The 25,561-nt window shown below is 39.8% G+C and overlaps 1 protein-coding gene across 1 annotated transcript in view; it reads left to right on the forward strand.

The window, feature by feature from the left end:
- The window catches only part of ptprn2 (protein tyrosine phosphatase receptor type N2), a 147,652-nt gene that overhangs the window by 27,828 nt on the left and 94,263 nt on the right, over positions 1-25,561 (forward strand). The window contains exons 4-9 of the mRNA XM_042510638.1: positions 10,531-10,766; positions 14,139-14,592; positions 14,715-15,011; positions 15,246-15,286; positions 15,841-16,259; positions 19,504-19,590. Of these exons, the coding sequence (XP_042366572.1) occupies positions 10,531-10,766; positions 14,139-14,592; positions 14,715-15,011; positions 15,246-15,286; positions 15,841-16,259; positions 19,504-19,590 (1,534 nt within the window). The remainder of the gene's footprint in view (positions 1-10,530; positions 10,767-14,138; positions 14,593-14,714; positions 15,012-15,245; positions 15,287-15,840; positions 16,260-19,503; positions 19,591-25,561) is intronic.

Consider the following 25,561-nt stretch of genomic DNA (forward strand, 5'->3'; position numbering starts at 1 on the left):
ATAAACAATGCAATAGATCAGGTGCTAATACTGAGAAAAAAGAATAATTACTTTATGCAGTAATACAAATTTAAATGTGTAAGTCCAAATAACAACATGGAAATCTTTCCACGTTATTCTGAAACACAGATTAGTATGGTGACTTAAAACACTAAAATATCCTCAGAATGTAATGTATACAGTAACTAAGATTATAGCAATATTAATCCAAGTATAAGGAAATTCTTGTGAGCCACAGTAGATTGGTTTTTAACTTTTCAAGCCAGAGACTTGAACACGGTGTTCATCCCAGCGGCAAAAATGCAAAGGGTGCAAAGGGCTATCAAACCTGGCCATGCTACAACTGCTGCTGACTCAGCAAGACCCCAAAATATTCATGAATTATCTCAACACCGTTTTATACAAAATCCCTGCTCCATCTCTCTTTCAGCGAAGGGGTCCTTGACCTGAAAAACATTGCAGACCCCTGACATATGACCCAAATGGTTTCATGGGCTTGTAATTTCTTGATCATTTTCAAGAAAGTTTCCTTGAAAGAAACTAGTTATTTGTTTTGTATTAAATGCTATGCAGTTTGTCTCTTCAATTTCACACATATGAAGAGTTAAGAGCCAATAATAGTTAACCCTTTGAAACCAGGAGGGACATCACTTTTCTAGTGCTGCTTTCAGATGCCTATTTTCAATGATTCCTTTAAAAAACATGTAAGAAAAGTCAATGAGCAACTTGCTAAGAAATGTTCCACAAATTGCAAGAAATTAGTAGAGTTGGAAAATTATTTTTAACATAGGGACTATATAGCTAAATATTATATTAACACATTTAAAATAATGTTTTTATGCCATTTTTTCAGGTCATGTGCTTTTTCAATTTTTTTTCCAATAATTTTTAGGTAATTTTCTTGTACTTTTTTTTAATTACATATTTTAAAAAAAATATTATTCTTTGTGTCTTTTTCCCCTCTTTTTTGATGCTTATTGCCTTCTCCCTTGTTTTTCAGAGAAATCCAATCAGTCAGCCCATCAGGTTTCAGACAGTTCATAGATAAACATTCATTTGGGATTAAATGAGGCAGATCTACCAAGAAAATTCCTCTCAGTCAACAGCTGTTTTTAAACAAAATCCAGTCTAAGACCCGTGTCTATATTTTCCTTATATTTTGAAATAATTACATGGTTCTGTCTAGGAATCTCCTCAGGGAATTTTTTTTAAAATACATTTGTAGAAAATTAAAGACCCAGGAAAAATTGTTACCAGACAAATTGTGAGATTTAACTCTCCTACATGTTTTCTCCACACATTTAGCAGCCTGTAACTGCACTCACACCCCACCAGGGGGCAGTAGACACCTTCAACACAGACCGTGACCACAAACATCAGCTCTCCAAATATAATTGGCTTTGCAGGCCACTCTGAGCTTAATATCTTTTAACAGGCGTGAACCACTGTTGAAAATCATTAAGGGTAAGCAGCCGGCCAGAGGAAATCAAAAAAAAGAGGGTGAAAAAAATTCAGTGATGAATATTAAGCAAAGCGAGACCACACATTTATTCTAATTACTGCTTAGAAATAAACAAATGAGAGTGAAGAGGATGAGAAGAGACCCGGTGTGTAATTTTTTTTCCGTGCTCCGTTTCTGTGTAATTCTTTATATGCTTTTCATCATGAGACTCTGACCTTGTGTTTGTAGACACCCGTTTACAGTCGCCGCAGACATGACATCATCACTTTGAATCATTTTCCCCTTTTCTGTCTTGGAGAATCACATCCACAGACACAGAGCATTATCTCCGGATGAGTCCACAATGCACTGTTAATGCTCGGTGGCACGTTATTCTTATCACCTCAACAGCTATTGAAGTGTCATCTTTGAGACGTTGGGGACTTTTTTCTCTTTTTTTAAGCCCAGACAGGGTTATTGAGATCATTGTACTGTAACTTAAATTGAAGAGATGAAGGGGGGAGAAAAAAATGGGAAGGAACATCAATGGAATCGATTTACAATCCTCTTTATCTTGCATCAGAGATGCAGGTAGAAATCGCACAATCTCTGCTCACCGCACAACACCAGTGTCATTCAGATCAATAGAAATTGACCCTTGTACAAAAGGGCTTGGGTTGTCTGGATGTGTCCCCATTGGCAGAGCACAATGTCTGGTATTAAATTCTCACCACAATACCTTTTGAATGCAAGGCCCTGTCATCCAACTGCAAATGACTTTTATATTACACAGCACCTAAAGCCAAGCAGACGTTAGTATTCACCGTGTGCAGCCACAGTGTGTCTACACATTTCATAGCCAGGCTGCTGTCATATTGCTGTGGAGTCATTATGGCTCGGCTAAATGTGTGTGCAGACTGGGATTGTGTGAGGATACACAAAGGAGCCAACTCGCTAACTATAGTGTATTAATTTGATGTATACAATATATTATAATGATGGAGCATTTTATTTAGCGTTTACTAAACACTGCTCCTGAACAGCAATCATAGCTCAGCAAACATAACAAGGCAGGGCAGTCTGTCTAGTCTGGAACTTGATACTGGACCCCAAAAAATGCGCCTATTCAGTCCAATGAGAATTGCTCACCTGGAATACGCCAAAAGCATTTCTAGCTTACGGGTATACTTCTATGGGTATGCGGCCCACTAAATATGTACTGTAGTGTTTCTCTTGCTGGCCCCGCCCGTAAGTTCCCGCTCTGCCTGTAGACTTTACATTGTTATAATGTCATAGATTTTTAAATTGCTTCTCCTTGTCTCGAGGAAGGTTTTCAAATGTCAAACCTCCATAGATCAAAAATTCATAATAGAAACAGTTTTACTGATTTTTCTTTTACAGTAGTGGTCTATAGAGAACCACAGTAATGAATCCTAAAATCCAGACATAGGTAGTATTTCAGCACAGCCAGTTCCCTCGTCTCAAAGTAAGTGGGTTTTTTTAAAATGGGTTTTTTGTTAGAACCCTTAAATAAAGTCTGTGGTTAACACTAGTTTGACACTTTTATGTTTTTTTTCTTTGACATAAAATACATCAGTAATAGCCAATGTGAACTTCGATGCTGTTATGTGTCTCAAAAAAGGTGGTTGCTAACAAGTAGCTAAATTAGACTACAGACTGTCATCAGCCAGTTTTGTAGTGGTGGTGACGTGACGGTAATGTTGTTTGTTTATAGCTTAATATTAGTTTTGCATTTAGGCTTAAAAAAAATCCTGAAAGTGGTGTTGATTTGTGAAGATGAACTTGTTGAACAAAATGTGTAAGAATCATAAACGTTTGTTTACCATAAAGCGTTTTTTCTGCAATAATCTGAAATATAAGGGAGAGATTCTATCGGCTTTTTGACGAGAGATCCTGGGCAGTGTTAATGTCCGGGTTGGCCTACAGAAAAATGCTGTCCCTGGGGCACGCTATCGTTCGTAAGGACACAGTCACACATAGGGGGAAATCAAAATTTTAGCTCCCATTCACTTCCATTCAGTGCAAGAAGAGGGACAAGTTGGACATTTGCTTCTGGTGGCAAAGCAAATTAGCATTGTTGCATTGTGCAGAGTTCAACTTTGGTGAGCTTTGGCTGGTGATGTCGCAGCCTTATATAGTAGCAAAGAAGTATGTTTGGAGGAAACATTGATTATTACTTTGTTTAACGAATAAGGAGACATGCATGGAATATTGAAGAAATGGAAAATGTACCAGTAGCAACATATTTTGCTAAAAACTCAAAGTACAAAACAAATTGATATTTCCCAAAGATGGTTTCTGTCACTGAAGATAGTTCTTATCGCCTTGATCGATGTTCAAGTTATCCTTTTAAGTAACTAGCTTAATACTTACGTACAGTGGTAACCTAGTGTTAGCATTTTTTTTTTTTTTTTTACGAATGCAAGGGATGTAGCATTAGCTAACGGTAATGTTTTGTGGGCTTAATTTGATTTGGGGACTTTTAAACTCCAACAGTCCCACAGAAACCTGTGTTAGGTAGTGTTTAGTTTCCCAGATTTAGCAATTATACCTTGTCCTTAAATTGTTTTCTCTTGTAAGAGTAAGAACAAGGAGCATACTACCGGCGGCCTCCTCAGCTGAGCTGTAGCGTTCGTTAGCTCAGTGGGGCTAAGTAAGCTAGCAGTAGACGCCACTTCCCTCTGCACGGTGATAGGTGCTGTTTGTTATGAGGGACAGGTAAGGTAAGAGGAAAGATATGTTTTGTTTTTTTTTAAATTTTGGGGCAAATTGTAAGAGCTATTTAGAGGATTCTTGTTTTGAAACTAAACCAGCAAAACCAACTAGTGTTAGCATTAGCTTAGTCTGGGTTTAGCAAAGTAAGTTGGGCTGCAGGACAGAGAGAAGTTAATCCTGTGGGGTTTTTTTCTTATATTTTTCAATTCCTGGTCAGTATTTACTCCAATCCTACTCCAATCTCATGACATCAGAAAGAATCATGTCAGAAACTAACCCTGGTGTTCTTGATCTACTGCGTAAAACTACGCTAACCTGCAGTCGATTGACCTCATGACCCTGTGCGGAGCGGCGGGTACTCTCATAGTACTGACAAGTGAAGTAAGATGATGCATTGTGACATTTGCATTAGCTCCATTGACAGGAGGCATCAGTCAGGGAGAATCAGTGACCATAAACTGACATTATGTCACTCTAGTGCCACAGAAACCACATGCTACCCACGGTTTCACTTTGCTTCCTGCACAAACATGTTTTCTTTGACAGACAATCGACAGAAACCATTGTTGTTCCTCTTCATATTCTGCTCTGTCTGTTCCTTGACAACCTTGCTAGATGTTACTAGAGAGAAAAAAGTCAGACAACACTCACACACGAACATGCCATGTGAAAACTTGACTTGTTATGAGGAAAACAAGAGTGCTTTTATTGAACCGTTCAGTGTGAGTCCATGTCTACGAAGGGAGCAGGATCATTTCAAAGAAACCTGCTGCAGATTTTTACTCTGAACGAAATGATTTCCTCCACAGGCAAATAATCATTTGTGTCCTTGTGGATGTTCACCAACTGTTTTGCAGTAATGGTGATATGAAATGACTGCAGTAGAGCTGGTCAGGCTGTCACGCTCTGTTCAAAGCCACAGAACTTTATTTTAAATGCTCTTTTAGAAGCCTCCAAAGATATCCATCTGGATTTTGGGGACATGATGCAATGTAAACATCATACAGTTTAAGTGAAGAGTTGATGTAATCTGTAAGACCATAAAGCCAAAGTTAATGGGTAAAAAAACATGTGATGTAAGTAGGGATGTGCACAATTTGTCTGCTTGTCGATTAAACATTGCTACCCTCGCTAGTCAGCACCAGAAATACTAGTCCCTTTGGAATTTTATGCGAATGCGTTCGCCCGAATAAAAATGCAATGTTTCTTAATGATTTATATTGTTTGCAGTAAAGGTCCAGTGTGTAGAATTCAGGGGGATATATTGGCAGAAATATAATATAATGTAATAAGGATGTGTCTTCAGTGTATTAATCTGAAAATAAAAATTGTTGTATTTTGGTAACCTTAGAATAAGCCAATTATATCTACACAGGGAGCAGATCCTCATCTATAGACATGTTGCACTGCCATGTTTCTACGGGTGCCCAGAATGGACAAACTAAACGCTGGCTTTAGATAGGGTCATTTGCATTTTTCATTGGCCACCATAGTTAGCATCCCCTCCATGACAAACAGTGTCAGGAAAATGCAGATTTTTTAATGTGAAACTGCTTTTTTTTTCAGTGTTTTACCAGTTTTAATCACCTAGTTCATTTATTTTGGAGAGGAAGAGACCCTTGTGGATAATTTGGCTCCTGTTAAGAACACTGGAGGAAATCTAACTAGAAGTTTCCGCTGGTTGCAATCTGCAATGCTCACCACTAGATAGCACTTAATCCCCCTAAATTGTAGACACTGGACCTTTAATCGTAAAATTTTATTTATTGACTTGTCATGTTATATAATCTGGTTATTGAAAACTGAGATAAACAACTTCAAATGGCTCCTATAATTCTCCATTAAATTGTAATAATTTTTTTTCTTGGTATTTTCTTACTTTTAGACCAGTGGATACTCCAAATTTAAAGTTCTGTTTACACATTAGAGAAATTAGTCATTAGGAATGAAAATGACACTGTACACATCATATTCCCATTTTCTGCCTCACCATTGCACTTTATGTTTAATTTTAGTGTCAAGTTTGGATTGACACATTTAATTTTGCCTAATTAGGTAGGACTAAACTATTAATGCTCTCTTCCATAAATGCTTCAAATTCATTTGGTGGACAGAAGTAAAGGGAAAGGAGAAAATCTGCATTTCAAAAACAGCAGAAGAAACTACAAGACATGTAGACAGGATCCCATCTAATGGGCTTTGAATATTTAGGAGGCCCCTCTTTCTCTCTCTCTCTCTCTCTCTCTCTGTGTCACACAGAAAACAGACAGGAGGCCAACAGAAATATCTTGCTTGTTTGAAAGCTGTTGCGCTAATGGCAAGGCGTTAATTAACTGAGGCATTTGCCTGAGAAGGCATGCTATCCTTAACAGGCAAAAACCCGGCAGCACTTGGTGATGGAACCTGCTCCTTCTCTGGACTTGCAGGCGAATTTGCATGACATTTAGCTCCTCAGTGCCAGGATAATCAGCTGAGAGGTTGATTGAGAGGAATCCAACCGTAAAGGCCCCACCAATTTTCTCCCTGACTTTTTCTTTCACGAAAAGGCTCATTCTGATGCTGTAATTTGTGCCAGCGTACCTTTTTTCCCCCTCAAGTGTGCCCATCACAGACACAACAACATGGTATGTATAAAAATAAGTGCATCCCCCAGGAGGCAGGGGGATAGAGGTGTCACAGTCAATGAAGCCAGCTTGTGGCGCCATCGCATATGAACCCGTTTAACCCGTTAATCGCAGGTGCCATATGGATCCTTTAGGGCTGAAGCCAGACCTGATTTCCCCATCACCACTGATGATAGCATAAATGATCATCAGCGCGCTAATATATAACAAGTATACACCACATCGGTTAAGCCATGGGTAGTTAACTGTCATTGTAGTGCGGATGGATGGCTGAGCTGCGTTCCAGAACAGTGACAACATACGCTGCTGTGTGCTCCATTCAGCGCTGCCAAGAATGACTGGAGGCATCTGTAGCTGCTCTGCATTGCTCAGATCCTCATCTGGTGCTTATGAATATCTATGAGAGTACCCAGAGTCCATGGGTGAGAAACCAGGCTAATGAAGACATTCTGCGGTGTTGATACTTTTCATTTTTTGCTTATTTTTAAACCCATCGTCTTAATTTATTGCCATTAAATATGTCCACATCATTAAGAGCTGCATTGTTTCTTCAGATGAGACCGGCAAAAAAAAAAAAAAAAAAAAAAAGTTGTGGCAGCAAAGAATCTAAGACACAACATAATTACTTCTTTCTCATTAAAAAATGCCTCTGTGCTGAAATGAAGTGTCATCAGTGAACATCTTGGCTCCTTAAAAAAAGTACATCGGTGGTATTTCTATGCTCTTTGCCGATGGAATGCTGCGCCTCTTGGCTCATTGGGAATGGGGCCATGTTTTGGGTATCTTTTTTTTGCTTGGGTAGCTCCATCTGGTCCTGGCACCACTGCGCTTTGCCCCTGCCCAGGAGTTCTGCATCCCAACTATGTGTTGGCAATTAGCAGAGATGTTGGCAAGGCGTCAGGCCGCAGTGTGACATTCTCCCCAGGCTTGTTGACTGGCTGTGTGTGTCAGTGTGTGTACATGTCTGTGTATACATGTGTCCGTACATGTGTGCATGAGCGTGTATGTGCAGTCGTTGCTTCCTTTAAGTGTGTCTTAATTTTGGACCTCCTCTGAGTCATTTGGATTTAAACTTATAAGGTACAAGGTAGATTTATTGTAGTTTTTCTTAACCGTGGTTTGAGAAGAAATGAAATTAAAGCTGACCCTAAATCCTGCTATTTGTTTGTTTACCTTATAAAGCTGAGATAACTATGGAAAAATAGACTAGGTGCGGAACATAAATACTTTACAGTCACAGTTTACTGGAATAATGTGCCAAATGAACAATATTTCAAAAAATATCGATGATATTGTTTGGATTTTTGTACACTTTTTCTAACAGTTTTACATGACGTACAATTTGTTACATAATGCAGCCGCATAAACTGTATGTAAACAATTTTCTATTCCTATATTTAACATATGCATGGAAGTAGCATAAATTGACTATTATCATACATTTGCTAATGTAGAGTATTAAATTCTACCATTATTATATTGGAGTTATTAAAAAAACATATATTTGTAGTTTATATAGTTTGATGTCTGTCAGGAAATAATATTTTGTGAAATTATTAGGGGTGTAACAATCCATCGATCTGCATTGATATATCGATTAAATAAGGATCACGTAACATCAATGCAAAGTGTAAACATCGATCCATATCATCCTCTTTTAGATGCGCTCTTATTTTGAAATTCTGTGTTACCATCACATAGCGTCCAGCAGATGATGGCGAGCAGCCTAGAGAAAGATGAATGAGGATAACGCTGTTTACTCGGAATAAATCATCAGTGTGGAAATGTTTTCGGAAACACTGCCCGTCAAAAGACAGCGCACGTGATATGTAAACAAAAGCCTCACTGAGGAAACAGGATGTACCCGACACACTGAGCCACTTTACTGACTTCTAGCTAACTTTAGGTTAGCTGCTCTGTTTCAGCAGTGCTGACTGAAAAAAAATGTGCATGTAGACTGAAATCATCCGCGCTGTTCTGTTACGAGACACAGGGACTTAAACCAGCGGTGAGTAAGACAAAGAATAAATAAAGTAAGTTGGTTATGAGTAGAGGAAAAGTCCGCTAGCCGCTAAGCTAATTCATGCAATGTAAAATGCCATAAGCTAATGCTAATAATGTTTGCATGTTTTGTATGTGGGGGAAATGTGACCTATAAAATATAGGTGTTTTGACTATGTTCCTTAACAGTTATTATTGAGTTTTATACTTTAGTGAAAACATATTGTTGTTAATCTACATTTTGAGGATGTTGGGAGAAGTTTGTCTTCAAGTCAGACAGCCCTGAAGTTTTAGGGAAAAAGATCATGGTTAAAATGAAAACCTTTTTTCCAGAAAGTGTTTTCAAACAGAATTAACCAGTTTTAAATATTTCCAATTATGTGTATGTCATTTTTATCTTTTCTGGCCAAAAGCGAAGAAAGGGGTGGCAGCTCCTTCTGTAACCTATTATGTAAAAGGAGCATATATCGGCCCATAGCGATCGCAGGCCCCTAAATCAAATTGAATCAACTTGAATCGAAATCCTATCATCGTAGACTGTAATATTGACAAATATCGTATTGTTGTCCACAGTATTTAGTAGCGCCCAGAGGTAAAGATTGCAGATGACAACCAAATGAAATTTAAGTTAGACTTCCTTCAGTCATTCTTCAGACGGAAAAAAACAGTTTCATGATAAAAGATAAGTGTTTTTTAACACTGTTGACGGGGAGAGGCTGGTAACTATGGTGGTCGATGTGATTATGTGAATGTCTCTTCCCAGAGCCAGAGTTTGGTTTCTGGGTTTTGGGCTACTGTAGAAACCTGGCTGTGCAACATGGCAATCTTGACGGAGGAGGACCTTCTCCCCTTGTAGATACAGACGTCTCATTCGATAGTAGCAACAATAGAAGGATTTTTATTTTCAGATGATACTACACAAAAGAAAATATACTTATTATATTTAATTCCATCTTTGCCAATATATCCCCCTAAATCCTACCAACTGGACCTTTAATAATAATAATAATGATGATAATAACAACAACAACAACAACAATAATAATAATTATGATTTAACAGTGAAACATGATATTTTCTGAGGCTGTTATCACACCGTGACAATTTCATACTGTTGCAACCCTTACTAGGCAATCAAAGAGGAATCAACCTCCATCACAAATATTTTAATTTTATCTCCTTAGGAATGTCAAGTAATGATATAGCTTATGAAAAAAGAAAAAAAAATATTTTTTAAAGTCCAGAAAGTAGAACCATAGTATTCCGTTTTGCCTCCAACATTAATTTTGTTCCTGGAAACAAATTTGGAGTCACAAATCATCAATAACAGAGCCAGGAACTGGAGCTGGTAGTTTTGGCCTGGCTTCCCTATTTATTATATCAGTCATCCTCAATCATTTCCACGCCCAATTTTCTCTCTCATCTCTCTCCCATCTCTGTGAAATGAACAGTTAGGTAGTTTTTGGAATTCTGTATTCTTCTGTATAATCTGATATATATTTGTTCTATCTATATCAATGTATTTGTTATCTTTAATCTGATATGTGTCAGTTAATGTGTGCCAAATCAGGGTTATCTGCTTTCATTTCTTTGCCGAACTAGTTTCTGAGCCGAAGAGATCTGTAGAAGTCTCATTTTTTTAAAAAAGTTATGTTGACTCAGGGGCTTTAAACTCTGCATCATGTGCCACTTATTTGCTCGTTTGGAATTTCAATCTTTGTTTTCCAGGTTTGACATGGCAGGATGACATCACCCAGCAGGTCATCTCTAAAGAGCTCTCCAAGCTAAGGGCCGTCCCTCTCCGCCATCAGGCCACAGCTCCAAGCCCGCTGACCGCCTACAGCAGCTCCAGAGACAAGAAACTCAACAGAAACCTTCAGCAGTACCTGACGGGCCTGGGCTTCCTGCCGCAGTCTGAGGCCGATGGACAACCAGGAATCCACCATCTGGCAGCCAGCGTCCAGGTGAGAGTCTCATACACCACAGACTTGTAGCTGCTGTTGATTGGAGTAGATTGGACAGATGTGACAAAAAAATCATGCAATTTAATAACAGCTGAGTTTTAAAGAAGGGCTTAAAGGGGTACACTACAGATACAGCAGCGACTAACATCCACCACGGAGCAGTGTAACCGTCCCAACAAATTCACCCCAGCACCAAAACAGCTTTACTCTGTCATTAAACCGCCTAATAATCGTTAGGTAATGTTAGCTGTGTGATGCTAAAAGTTAGCCCCGTTACTGTTTGTGTGTTTGAGGGTGTATGTAGCCAGATAAGACCTCAAATATGAAGTTATATGTAATTGAAAATTAAAAATAAATAATTTATTCGAAGAATATCAGAATTAAATCAAAATTATATTTCAATTTATATTTATTTATCATTTCTAAATCCTCATTTCCCCCAAAAAAGCCCCCAAAACTGAATATTGGAATCCAATAAATAAAAAGTGAATACCTGCCCAATTAACAAATCTCTGAATAGTTGAACATACGGGTCCAATCCTGTTAAATAGCTGAAATAACCTTTAAAAAACATGCGTATTGTTATGTCTTAATGTAATTCTCACAGATATAGTATTTAGGCCCAGTGTTAAGGCAAGAACTATTGGTCCACAAAGTAAACAAACAAAAAACAAACACATTTTCCACGGCTAAATTATAGAAGGGCCTCTTCCTTTTCCTTTGAAAAAAAGTCTGTATGTCTTTGCCGGGGTTGCCCTCTTGTCCCCGCACCGCTTTTGTTTCTAGCTCTCTGTCTTCTCCTCCCTCTCCCACTGAGCAGGGACCCTTTTACACAAAGATCTTCCATCACCTCTTTACATTATTCAATCCTCATATTTAGGGTGGAACCCGGGCTTTGTGTGAAATGTGCTCGGCATCCTTCATAGCCGCGCCGCTTCCTGCTGCTGTGTCATTGCAGCCATAATGCAAAGTTGAAGAGTTCAGGACCTTCCTTATTGATGAGACGAGGCCCTTTGTTGTGTAGTGTGATGGAAAAAGGCAAACATGGTTAGCATGAATGGCAGAGCACCCCCGTCTCGCTGTGCTAATGCCATTATGGCCTCTCAGTATGCCGGGCTTGGAAAGACTGACATTTTCTCTATATACATTTGAAGGACAGAAAATGGCACCAGGGGAGATAGCTCGTATTAGTGCAGCAGCGACACGGATAATAATGCTGCTTAGTGGATCGGGTATACTGTACGCTGAATTGGAGCGTGGGTTCTTATGATTCAGAAGAGAAGAATGATTTCTCTTCCTCACAGTGAGAAGAAAGGACCAAATCGCACATTTTTTGTGCCAGCAATAATACCAACTACAGTGCCAAATGGTTAAAAGGCCTCTCGACGCCTGTGTACCAGCACATTGTGATGTAAACACACAATCCATCATGTGTCAAATATAAACTCATATGGTTAAATCTGAAATCAGATGACTCACAGTTTCTTCTTTTTAGATAAGGGATTGCTGCTACTTCTCTGACAGCAGGGATATGCTCTTAAAGTTTGTTGTGGAAATGCATGAAATTACTCTTTGAGTGACACTATCTCATCTATGATTTCCATAATGCAATTTCCAAGGGCAGTTGTCTTTGATCTAGAATCCCTATTCATATCCTGTCCTGTCTCGTCGAGCCCAGGTTGCTTCTCTTCTTATACTAAAGCCTGTCACAACAATGCTGACCCAGCGCAACCTATCTAATGTTCTCATGGGGAGAAAAAAAAACTGTTGCAGAGCTGAAACTAGGTTGGAGATACATCATGTGAGTGTTGTCACTTTAGCTTTACAGAAATGAGCAAAACAAGACTAAAAGTCTACAGCAGCTCTGTGAGGCTGTCTATTGGCATGCTAACTCGTTCACACTGACGATGCCAACTTGCTGATGTTTAGCAGGTATAGAATTAATCATATTTATCCTTTTAATTGGTGTGTAAGCTAACATTTGCAAATTAGCACTAAATACAAAGTACAGCTAAGGTTGAATCGCATTAGTTTTGAAGGTATTTGGTCATAACCAACTGATTAAAGGTTAGAGCTTAAAGGTTAACTGTTCTATTTTCCCATGTTTTTGTGTCTAATTGACACATGGAGACAACAGTTTTTGAAACTGATCCAGTATTGAGGGAGAGGGCTGCAGTCTGTAGCTGGGGTAAAGGCTGCAATGTAACCACTCAGGCAATTTGTGCACCATCAATTTACATAAACCAAAAGCGTTTGTCTTTTTTTGCCACTGACAGACTCAAATTATTTTAAGTGTCTGACAACACTATGGGAAGAGTCCCTACAGAGAAAGACCTTTTTGTTAAAGAGTTGCCTGCCAGTGGCAAAAAGAAATTTTTAGTGGACATATATGGTGTACATATGCCCCGAGCGGTCTCATTAAAGCCTGTTTCTCAGCCTCTGGCTGCAGAGATCAAACCTGGACCAATTTCAAAAGGAGTTACTCCCATTATTCACTTAGAATCAAAAACATGGGAAAAAAGGGTCCATGTTGAAAAATACCAAAGTTACCATTTAAAGGAGTACTGTGTATAGACAAGAAAAAGGTACTACAATTAAGGAATTGTGAATTTCCTCTTGTTTTTCAGGTATTTATGTCTTAACCAAAATGTAAACCTATGGTGGTGCTAGAGAAAAAGTCGGGGGATCACCAGCATTATCAGGATTCATCTTTTTATAAAAAAAAAAAATGCAGATATCATTTAGCAGTCCAATGTGCATGAATGTTCACAACAGTGAGCATGTCAGCCAAACTTTAAAAAACAGCAGATGAAATACCCCATCCCACCCTCGCCTCCCAGCATCAATGAAAACAAGTAGGTAAATGAATAAATAAATACAAAGAAAGAGAAGGAAAGTAAAGTAGAAACTGTATTACATTTGTTGCAGAATTCAAGTCCAGACATCACTAAAGTGTTATATCAAGTTTGCAGTTCTTAACCTGTCAGATGAACGGCTGCCAGGCCTTAAAAAAATGTCATTAGATCCTCTCAGAGTGGATCTACGTTCTCTATTTACAAAAACTGCATTACATGTTTAATCCAATGAGTGTAGGTGGCCAATGTTTCATCCTTACACTTAAGAAGAATTAATAGTCTATCAATTAGAGACGCAAAAGCAACAGCACTTAATTTAGATTTTGGGTTAGGTTCTTTGGCCTCCACTCTAAATAAGTAGAGACTGATAGAGAGGGGTCTGGAATTATTTGAGTCTGGACCAAAAGGGGTGGATCCTTTCTTAGACTATCAGCCATCCCTAGAGCCACGCTGCTAGCATGGCTTAATGATATCTGACATATAAACAATGCTCTAAATGTGACATTTTGTGTTGTAGAATGAAGACATCAAGTCTGAAGGTCACTTGGAGCCCAGCCGGTCAAAACCCCAGCAGGGCTGGAAAGAGACCACCATCATCAGCCATCAGAAAGGAGCTGGCCATCCTCCAGTCACCAAAGTCTTCACCCAGAGCGGAGAGGGCAGACACCCCAAGCTCAGTACAACCTTCTCTAACCAGGATCCAGGAAGGAGCAAACTGCTCTCCAGCCAGCTGGAACGGCTTCTTGCCGAGGCACCGAGCACTCAGCAGAGTGCCCTGGGTGGCAAGGCTGCGTGGCCCAATGGAAAGCTCCACTACCTCAGCTATATCCAACCAGCTCAGAGTGACCACGCAGAACCGCAGTCTCAGGTGGCGTTTGGCTCCAAAACCCAAAGGCCTAATCTGGACAGACTTCTGCTCAAGGCTGGCTCAAACCGACTGACCGCCAAAGAGCCTCTTAGTGTCATGGACGGTAAGATCTGTTTTTTTCACACTTCAGCTTTTGTTTTTTTGCCATTATATATATTTTAAATATAATGGCAAAATTATAAATTGATATAGTATGATTGCAAATTCTTCTTTCTTTCTTTCCAGAGCGATTCATCCAGAATATGGTGAACCAGCTGGGAAGGCACAGCGTCAGCTTCGAGGCTTTGATGGGCAAAGACTTGGACCATCTGGCTGAGGTCATCACAGGAGCACTGCAGGAGGTGGATGAGGAGCGGCCTGTGGTTGGGGCCCGGCCAGGACCGGGAGCTGCTGACTCCAGGGGGGACATGGAGGGTAACAAGGAACCACTGGCTGCTGTGCAACTGACTCAAGACCAGGACCTGAAATCAGACAAAGGGCAGGATCTAAACCAGGAAGACATGCTGAGAATGCAACAGCAAGGTCGGTGTTTCTTCCGTTGAGAGAGATTAAAAGCTGGCAACGTTATGTGTAGGCATAGATATAAGAGTAGGTCGAGTTTATAAATACAATAATAATGCTCTGTTTGTGTAATTCTCATGCCAAATGTATTTTTGAGTCTTCCATTTTAAGTCATAACAGTTTTATCTTTGCTCAATACAAAAGAGAACTTCAGTTTTCACACAATCTGCTCACATAACTTGTGTTTGTTTCCAGGCCCACAAATAGATGGTGAAGACAAAGAGCCTGTTGACAAGGTGAATTTAAAATTACTCTGCTCAACCAACAAATTGGTTTCTCAGGGAGCGAGACATGTCCAAACTTACACTTTGTTCACTTATGAATGCTACTTCAAATAGGGATGATTTGAAAGTTTTTGTGCAGACTAGCATTCACTTTTGAATTATTACAACTTGAAAGCACCTGCAGGATTTTATACAATTCCCTGAGAGTTGTCGCACCTCAATATTTTCATTTAATGTAACTTCAAAAGTAATATGAATGACAATAGTGATGCATGGTGCAATGAATGGTTTATTGAACTTTTAGTGAGCAAGAAAACCAACTGAATGCAGCCTTTAGTGATTTGCACGATAAAGCATGTCATCAGACCTTGAACTAGCAATTAGACATAGAAACACCAGTGAATGCAATACTAATTCATACATTTTAAAAGATTGAGATATCTAATAGGATAAAGTCTCTATTCAAGGTAATAATTAATTTTTGCTCCGAATGTAATAAACACATAGGTATGATGAAGTAGAAAATGCTGCTGCTTTTCTAAAGAGAAATATTTGATTCAACACAGCACGCAGACTTCTTTTCCAAGCTGCTGGACTACCTCAACATGGAGCCCTTCGGTGATGCTCCAGGGCTCAATGTCGGACCACATGCTCCCCTCCGGAAAATGGTCGGACTGGAGAATGTCCAAAGCCGCACGACGCAGGGGCAGGTTCCTGCAGCCCTCCGCTGGGAGGGGAAGATCACGCCGGCAAAGGAAGGCTCCACCCTGCGTTTAACTGGCGGTGCAGATGGGCCTGACGCACAGGTGGACTCAGAGATCCAGAGGTGGATGCAGGGGGATCAGGCCCCAGCAGGGAAAAAGCAGCTGGAGGAGCCGCAAAAGAAGGACATGAGAGTCAAAACTCAGCTGGTCCACGTCGGGGTGAAGGAGTTTTCCAGCAGAGGGAAGGACAGACATTTTGGCTACATCATCACCGGCTCAGAGTGAGTTTGACTCAGATATATCCCATATTGATTTTTGAATAATCAGACTGTAATATCATTTCTTAATCAAAATATTCTCAATCAATATTACATAGTATTACATCAAACTAATGGCAACAAAGTCCTACATTAATATTAGAAGGATTCTGATTGTAATAACAATTCTAAATCATAATGTCCAGATCAATATTATATGTTTAGGTCAAGAATATTTACACACAGTATGAGGAACTTAAGTTGTCACAAAGTATAGTTTATTAAAAAAAAAAGAAATTGAGGACCTAGATACTAGGTTTCTCACTATTTGCTTATTTAAAATATATATACATAAAAATTCAGTTGAACAGTCGGTGGGTTGCACTTTGAACTGACTACTTGCACTTAAATTCATTTGGGTTAATTTTTTTTAAAAGGGATCTGACTAGTAGTCATGAATGAGTAGGTGCCTTTTATTAGGATTTATATGTTATGTTTCATCTTAAAATGACTCACAGTTCACATGGTTTCAAAAACCGGCCTCATCCACCGACTCAAACTGTGCCCTATGGGGTCCTTATTCGGGACCACTTCCGTCTTAATTCCCGTCAGCGCATTGGTCATGTTATCACAGCCCTCCAAAATATGTGGTTAATTACCAGCAAATCATTAGGTGGGATACATATGAATTTTAGTGCATTACTTTTCATAGGAAAACATAACAGATTCATGTGAATGTGTTTTTCAGACATATTTTAAGATTTGAAAAGTTCTTTTAAAAACTTTAAATAACAAACAATAATTCTTTTTAGGATAATTTTAATTATGTGCCATAGTTAAATGGCAACCCCCCCCCTGCAGTAACTCTTAGGACCACCTATGGGTGGCAGACCCTCTGTTAAAGACCCAAGGTGTAGAACGTCTTTGAAATGCACTAATATTACTGCAGCTTTGCAGCTGTGCAAACTCTGTCAACAGATTAATATACTACAGTATGTCAATGATCTTTTTTTCCCTTAGACACTGTCCTCCAAAACTTGCATGCAAAAAGCATCAGCGACAACCTTGTAAAAGCTCCTCTCTTGTTCTTAAGTGGTTATTATCAACCGACTTGATGATGTAGCTCAGAGCTTCATATCATAGTTTATTGCTCCACTCACCAGTCGTCAGCCTGTTGGACCAGTTTCAAGGCAAGACTCATTTTACACCTTAATACCGAGCATATGTCTGCTTTGTTCAGTTACTTAAAACTGCCTTTAAGAGACACAATTTCTGTCTAAAACCACCCACATATTCACGTCTTTATGGAAAAGAATACCGCAGTTTGAAATCCTCGGTGTGTGCTGCACCTGATTACAATAGCAAGGATGATAAATCCCTCAGTGTGTGGGTATTACTGTGCCGTATTACAGCTTTAATGATGATACTTTGTCGGGAAGGGTAGCCAAGTTCTCTCTCTCACCTCTCAGTCAGCTCGCGCTCAGCACAGATAAGTTCCTATCGACTGTGTCTTCGCCCCTGGCCCTCTCTCAAATCCCTTTATGGCGTTATCAAGTCTGGTGTCGGTGCGTTGTCCTTCACCTGCTCAACACACGTAGGCTCATAAAGGTGCGATGGGCACAATCTTCGTCACCTTATTGCCACACATATAGAAACGCAGATTAAGACGTAAGCACACAATATAGGTGAGTATATGTCAGGAGAGAGAAACAGGTCACCTTCTGAATAAAATATCTTCACCTCCTCATCGTCTATCCTCAGCCCACCGAGCGGACACCTATAGTTGGCCTATAGAGAGGTCTGCATTTGCTGCAGACCTCATGATTGCACGGTTGTTATCCCCAGCTCCTTGGCTCCCTGCAGAGAGGCTACGCAAACCTGCTTATCTGACAGCTCCTGACATTGTGGTGGTGGTGGTGGTGGTGGTGGTAGTGGGGAGGTTTGGGGAATAGGAGGGAGGTGGAAGAAGGGGGTGAGTGGAAAGGTATGGATAGAAGAGAAAGAGACAGAGAGAAACCCAAGGGGAAAAGTGCTAGCATCAACAACCAAGTCACTCCTGGAGCTCTCCAGTTGCTAGAATTACCGCAGAGGGATGCAAACGTGTCTGGAATTGCTTCGGTGAATCTTTAACTTTCAAAAAACCCCTCAAAAAGTGGAGAAAAAAGAGCCACCCACTCTCTCAAAGGTAGAGTGAATCAGCCACTCATGCACAGTACACTGTTCTGCTGTGGGGGGAAAAAAAGAGCTGCTGTATTGTGGTGTCAAACGCAGGCTAAACAAAAGAATATCTCCGCATAATTTTAACCTTGAATAATGTAAAATAACTGTAAAATTGTTTTAACGTGAGAGGATGCTGAAAAAAATAAAAGCTGATAATGCACTCAATACCCAGCACTGCATGGAATTGGCTCTCTGCGAACAAAATTCGAACAATGTCTCACTATGATCCATGACTTTTAGGTGCATGTCACCTTGCAGTCACTTGGCACTCTCAGTGATTCCAGGTTAAGCTGTCAGCAATAAAGTAGCTTTTCTGTGTGTGTGTGTGCGTGTGTGTTTGTGTGCGTGTGTGCCCTTCTCATTTCCTCCATCCAGTGCGTTGGCCTGCAGATTGCCTTTGTTTGGTCTATTTCCTTGGCGATTTACTCTCTGAGTGAGAGAGCAGCCACGGACTGAGCTGAGATGAGGCATGGCTTTATCAGACCACCATTACACTTCACCTCCATTCCATTTGCACCTTATTATTCTCATCTCACCGTGAGGGCGCGTGCGTGCCCCCGGTGTGTTTGTGTACTTTGTGTTATCATGTTTTACTCTGAGCGTATACGTGTGCGTGAGGGGAAGAAAGTGAATGTGGGCGAAGAATAAGAAAGATGAGAGAGGGGAAAGGGAGAGAAAGGCGCGTCCATATGATACAGCCATTACACCTCATGCAGGTTCCATTTGCACCTTATTGTTTGTCTCATTGCTGGAAAAAAGCAGGTGATTTACCAAGCCTGAAGAGGCAGCTGATCCCTTTTCCCTTGGCACGACTCTTTGTGTGTTTATTTGTGTTTGCGCGCGCCCATGCGTCTGAGTGTGTACATGTGTGCGGTACATCCATTCAGGCAACCGTGGCTTTGCTTGTGTGCAATGACCCATTTGTGGGTATGAATTGTGGCAGTATCTCCCTAAAAAAAATAGTATTTTAACGCCTGAATGGCTGCGTGTATGTTAAATGGGTGTGGACCTCCAAAAGTGACGCCCAGCTGTCTGTGTCTCCCCCCAGCTCCCTCACCGCTGACCAGGGCTCGGACCTGATGGAGCATCTGACGCAGAGGCTGAACCTCCACGCCACAGACCTCACCCAGCTCTCGTATGTGCAAACACAAACACATTGTCATGATATACCTTTTAGTTTACATAAAGGATAATTGGCCACGTTTGAAAAAACGTTTTTGTTTTGTGCCTTTGAGCTCAGAGAAACAGAGTGAAGGTTGTCCAGACGCTGCAAGGACTGTTTGTGTGAAAATGCAGCGCCACACTGCCAGAGACTGTAGGCGTTTGTTGTTTTTCTGACCTTTTGGAGTGTTTGACTTCTCGCAGGGAGAGAAATCAGGCCTAATTACCTCCAGACACACACTGATGTCTCCATTGTATTCAAAACACTGCCTCGCCACTATTGTCACCGTACGCCTTGTCAAAAAGAGAGCATTCAAGCCATCAAACGCCGCTCAGTTAGAGGCAAAGAGAGGACGAGAGAGAAAGGGAAGCAGCAGTGGATGGAGAGCTGGAAATAGAGAAAGTAGTCCAGCAGGAGGCGGTTAATATATTAATGAGCGGGCGAACTGTCCTTGAACCCGGGCTGGTTTGTGCTTGTTCCGTGGTTCTGCTGTACATTTGGTGTCAGACCATGTAGGAGGCAGACGAGATGTGTTCGCTTAAGATCTGACAAGCCTTTCAAGATACTCCTGCTGGAGAAGTGAAGTCTGGGTGGTTCAGTAACACCTGCAGCATATGAACACCAAAGCCGGTGCACTGCAGTCTGCAGCTGTACTGTAACTGTAGACACAGAGTGACTCGGATAATAGGGACTGAGAGGGAAAACTCTCAGACAGTATCTGGTGTTCAACACGCAAAATACACACTGACCTCAAAATACATGCTACCGAGGAGACGCTCTGATCCTCATCTTAAAGCTTTGGATTTAGTTTCGAACGCCAGCACATGTCATCATGCCGGCACTGATTGAGTCTATCTTGTTATTACACCCGTCATTTCACATCACTCACAATCAACTCCTGATGCACATAATGACTGATGTTATCTGGATGTGGATGAATAGCCTGTGACATTATTGCAATCTGCAATCATTCATACATCCAGTGATGGAACAAGTACTCAGATCTTTCAGAAAAGAAGTAATGCTACAATTAAGTCTGCTTAAAGGTCCAGTATGTAGGATTCAGGGAGATATATTGGTAGAAAAAGAATATAATATAATAAGTATGTTTCTTTAGTGTGTAGTCATCTGAAAATAAGAATTGTATTCTGGTTGCCTTAGAATAAGCCATTTATATCTACCTAGGGAGTGGGTCCTCGTCCAAGGACAAACCAAACTCTGGCTCTAGATACATCCATTCGCATTTTGCGTTTTTGTATCGGCTGCTATAATTAGGAGCCCCTCTGTGATAAACAGTGTTTGAGAAACACAGATTTTTTAGTGGTTTAAATCACTTGGTCAGTTTGTTTTGGAGAAGTAGAGACCACTGTCGGGATATTTATACCAAAGAAAAAAGTGAGCACACATTAGCAGGAGTTATGCTAGCATGCCAAACAGCGTGGCTGAAAAACTGATCACTATTTACTGTATTGCAGCCTTTAAAAATAAATAAAAAAACAGGATAAAGACAACAATTACCATATTACAAAATCTAAGACAATATCTAGTCTCATATCACAATATTGATATAATATTGATATGTTGAACAGCCCTACTTGAGTACTTTTTCCACCATTGCATGTGTAACAGATGTTGATGGGGCATGGATAGATGACAACTTAAGAAATTGTTTTCATGCATTTATTCTCTCCTACAGAAGACAAAATGGCACATTAATTGTCTTCAGGTCACTAAAATCTCCACCTCTGCTCCTACTTTATTTATTTATATAGTTTACTTGATGCCAATTAACATAGTACTAGTATTATACTACTAGTACATAGTACATAGTAGTATAATAACTTCCACCTGTTAAAAACAAGCTGTAATAACTGATGTTTATAGCTATTATATTATAGATAGATTAGATTATAGCTATTAGTTAGCTTTAGCTTTTGGTAAAGGAAAAAAAAAAGTCAAAAAGGTAAATATTTACATTAAGATTACATAGAATTGCAGCATACAGTTACAGTAAAAAATAGACACAAATATCATTGTTACCTACAGTTACAACACTCAACGAGAAGATCCAAAAAGAAAGCATTTTACATCAGGAATTAAATGATAAAAATTGCAGCGCTGTGCTGGTCACATGACACAGGGCAGCTCCCCAGAATACAAAAAATACATAAAAAACATCAATAAAACTTACATTAGCGGTTAAAACCCCCACATAAAAACAGCTGACTAACATATCAGTATAAATTATAAATGGTCCACATCAAAGATTACGACGTAAATTGCTCAGTAATCAAGGGAAACAATAAAACAGCGTAGCTGAATTTTTTAAACAACTCCAGCAAACGCCACTGTGAGGGGCAGACAGAAGGAGCTACAGAAACCCAGGAGGTGCAGAAGAGGCAATGTGCAGCAAATTAATTTCCACAGGAAACATTAAAAAAATCAGTTAATAAAGTAACTCAGAGATAAAATTAACAAATACTCAGCAGAAATTTGATAAATGATAAATAATGATAAATAAAATGCACAACTATAGTTAAAAACCAAGAATGAATGAAATGCATTTTTAACCCTGTTACACATACATTCATGATCACAGTGCATTGTGGTCGTTAAACCAAACAGCCACAGACAGATGCCTTAAATGAAGCTTCCACACTGTATTACGCCTCATATTGATAACAGTGTTCTATACAGAGGACAAATACAAAAATGCCTCCTTTGTTGGGCTTGTTTATCCTCGTTTTCTTTCCTTTTACAAAGTAATGAAAGCGCATTCATGTAGAAATAGCCAAGACGGAGAACGTGACGCAAGCCTATTGTGCCTCTTGCTGTTGTGGCCACGGCAGGTGAATGTTTGAAAGCCTCCGTCTGAATATGAGTCGGCTTGAGTATGAGAGCAGGGTCAGAGCACGCCGTCCTGCTTTGGGGACCGCTCTTTCCCTCGCTCGCTCTGATGAGCCCTGATAGGAAGACTGGAGAAGAGATACTCAAATATGACAACAGGCAGGGAGAGGAGAATCTCAGGCAGAGAATAAGAGGAGAGGAGGCTGGCGGTTTCGATGTTGTTGAGATTTTCAGACACTGAACACAATTACGTTGGAGTCTGCTACTACAGTAATCAGCACAGAATATTCTCTTCTCAAAAGAGATGTGAAATTGTAGTTTTGGATGATGATGGGCTGGGGGGATAATATGTGCCCTCCTCAGATGACGTAAGTGTTTTACTCGTCAGAAACACTAGGGGGAGTGGGATACACACTACAAGTCCATCCTCACACACAGTCTGTGCGCACACACACCCTGCCAATATCCCGCCAACCAGTCTGCACATACACACTCGTCATGTCCCAGCAGCAGAGCTAATATGAAGTCCAAGCTTACACATCCGATAACACAGGAGACGGCGTGAAGTCCTCCAGAAAACTTATCGGTCTTAACTTCATCCCTCTACCGTGGTGGTGTCTCCCCCCACCTAGTACATTTAAATACAGTTTGTGTGGCCTGAAAAGAAAAAAAATCATGTCAGTTCAATTTGAGATGCATCGAGATCTCTGGCAGAATACCTTTGGTCAGGGAGAATGGAGGCAGGAGTAAAGATTGTGGAAATATTGACATTTACGAGAGCAAACAGAGCCCAGGTGAAGGCATTAGAGAAGGACATATTTCTTTCAGAGCCGTGTGTGTGTGTGTGTGTGTGATCATGTTCACATCGGTGCACGGCTGGGTCCGTCTGTCTGGCAGTATCGGCTCACATATTGCCCCTGGCGGAGTGGGTGTTGCTGCCTCTGTAGCGGGCTGACTGATGGTGAGTGGGTCTGGGTCACAGCACTCTGGCAGTCGGATGAATCTCCCTCTCTGTCATGCAGTCTGCAGAAGTACACTAAAAATATATATGTGCACTTTCCAGGACATAACTGTTAAGACATGATGATGCACTGTTATGTATGCTGTATGGTTTATAAACAGGCTTCCGCATCATCTTGTCGAGGCTTCTCTTTTGGACAGGTGAATTTACCGTTCACAGAAACATTTGTGTAGGTAAAAACAACAGTAATTTGCATTCGTCATTTTGTTTGCAAATGCAGAATTCACGAGTTGAAAGCATCCAAACATACAAATAATAAATTTAACCCTTTGATCTCAGGCAAATTGGCTTACCTTCTTCGAAAAACATGGGAAGAAGGCAATGAGCAACAGAAGAAATTATCCAAAAAATATCAAGAAATTACAAAAAAACAAGAAAATTAACACTATCTATTTAAAATGAAGAAAAGACAAGTTTAAAAAAAGGTACAAGGTACAGGTTAGATGTATGAGTCATTTTTTAAATGAAAACAAAATCGGAAAACAATAGAAAGAAGAGTTTAAGAGTCTCACAGCCTGAGGAATGAAGCTGCTCCGTAGTCTGGTGGTACAGCAGCAGATATTTCTTTATCTTTTGCCACCAGATTGCAGAAAGGTGAGCAGCCTGGAAATAGAAAAAAAGGAAATAACTTGGAAAAAAGTGAAAAAAAAAAAAAATTCCCAAGTGTTTTCTTTATTCTCTCTAGCTTTTTAAAAATTATTTTCTAAATCTAGTAAAAAAAAAATGTTGCAATTTGTGGAACATTTCTTACCAACTTGCTCATTACCTTTTTACCCATGTTTTTGAATGAAATCACACCATTTTGCTCAGGGTGCAAAGGTTGAAATACTTGTGTAAGGCATCTGAAAGCAGCACAAGAAAAGCGATGTTGCTCCAGGTTTCAATATTTTTCAAGTGGCAAGATGTAACATTTTCACCTCAAATCAATTTCATATTCATTTAGATTGTATATAACAATGTTCACAGTTTGTTGACACGACAGGTTAGCAGCCTTGAATCTTTGTCAGAACAGTCAGTGAGCAACCACGTTATACTTTTTTGATTTTTGTTCATTTTGTGCAGGTTGGATATGAGGTCAGCTAGCTTTTCCCCATTTCCAGTTAGCTATGTTTGTAGCCTAGCTTATCACAAAATAAATTTTTGGTTAAATGCAGCTGATTTAGTGAGAGCAGGTCAGAATTAAAGGCGAGAAGGGGCTCCACGTGAAGCTTGCATTGTGCCTTTATTGGGGTTTATAGTTCCGAAATATGCCAATATCAGTTGCCATGGGGGGGCCGTTTTCTCAAATTTTGTTATTTGGCCCCAAATATTTGCCTGATTTGCCTCCCTGGTCACAAAGCTCTCGGGGCTTAGTTAATGGTATTATTTGATTACACAGCTTAGGTTGCTCCCGGCAGACGCTGCAGAACATAACTGCTTTCTCTTCTTTTGTAACCCACCCCATCAAATTCACTGCTTCAGCTGTTGATGGAAATTTTGTTCTCTTTTTAACTCTTACGATGCAACTGTGACGCAGTTTGTAACAAGTTGCATAAAATATACAGCCAAGTAGTGTAGAGTGCAGCCGTTATCAGTCATCATATGACCTGCAGGTTAGCTACAGTATTACACCATAAACCTCACATTCTACTCTAGATTACTGTAATACATTTGATATGAATGTACTGCTGCTAAATGTACATTTACAGTATTGACACCAATAATAATGGTAATGGTAAATAGTAGATGATTTTATGGTAAAATCTGTTATAGTGTAGTTTTTCTTAGCTCTTTACTGAAGGAACATTATGTTCTTCTGAGGTAAAATTTTTGAACTGCAAGTGATTCATACTCTGCAGATTTGGATCAACTCCTGATTGTATGTAAATGTATTCATTTCAACTTGGTGTTCTGAATGTATTTATTTTATTTAAAAGCTGAATAATGATTGGCATATAACATAAAGACATACAGTGATTTAAAAAATCAGTCAATTTATGTCAACCTGTTACAAATGCAATTTGTTAAATAACTTTCCACAAATGAGAGTCAGTTGTTTAAAAGAAAACAGTTGAAGGCTGCACAAGAAGCAAGATA

The sequence above is a fragment of the Plectropomus leopardus genome, chromosome 21 (assembly GCF_008729295.1).
Source record: "Plectropomus leopardus isolate mb chromosome 21, YSFRI_Pleo_2.0, whole genome shotgun sequence".
Taxonomy (NCBI): Eukaryota; Metazoa; Chordata; class Actinopteri; order Perciformes; family Serranidae; genus Plectropomus; species Plectropomus leopardus.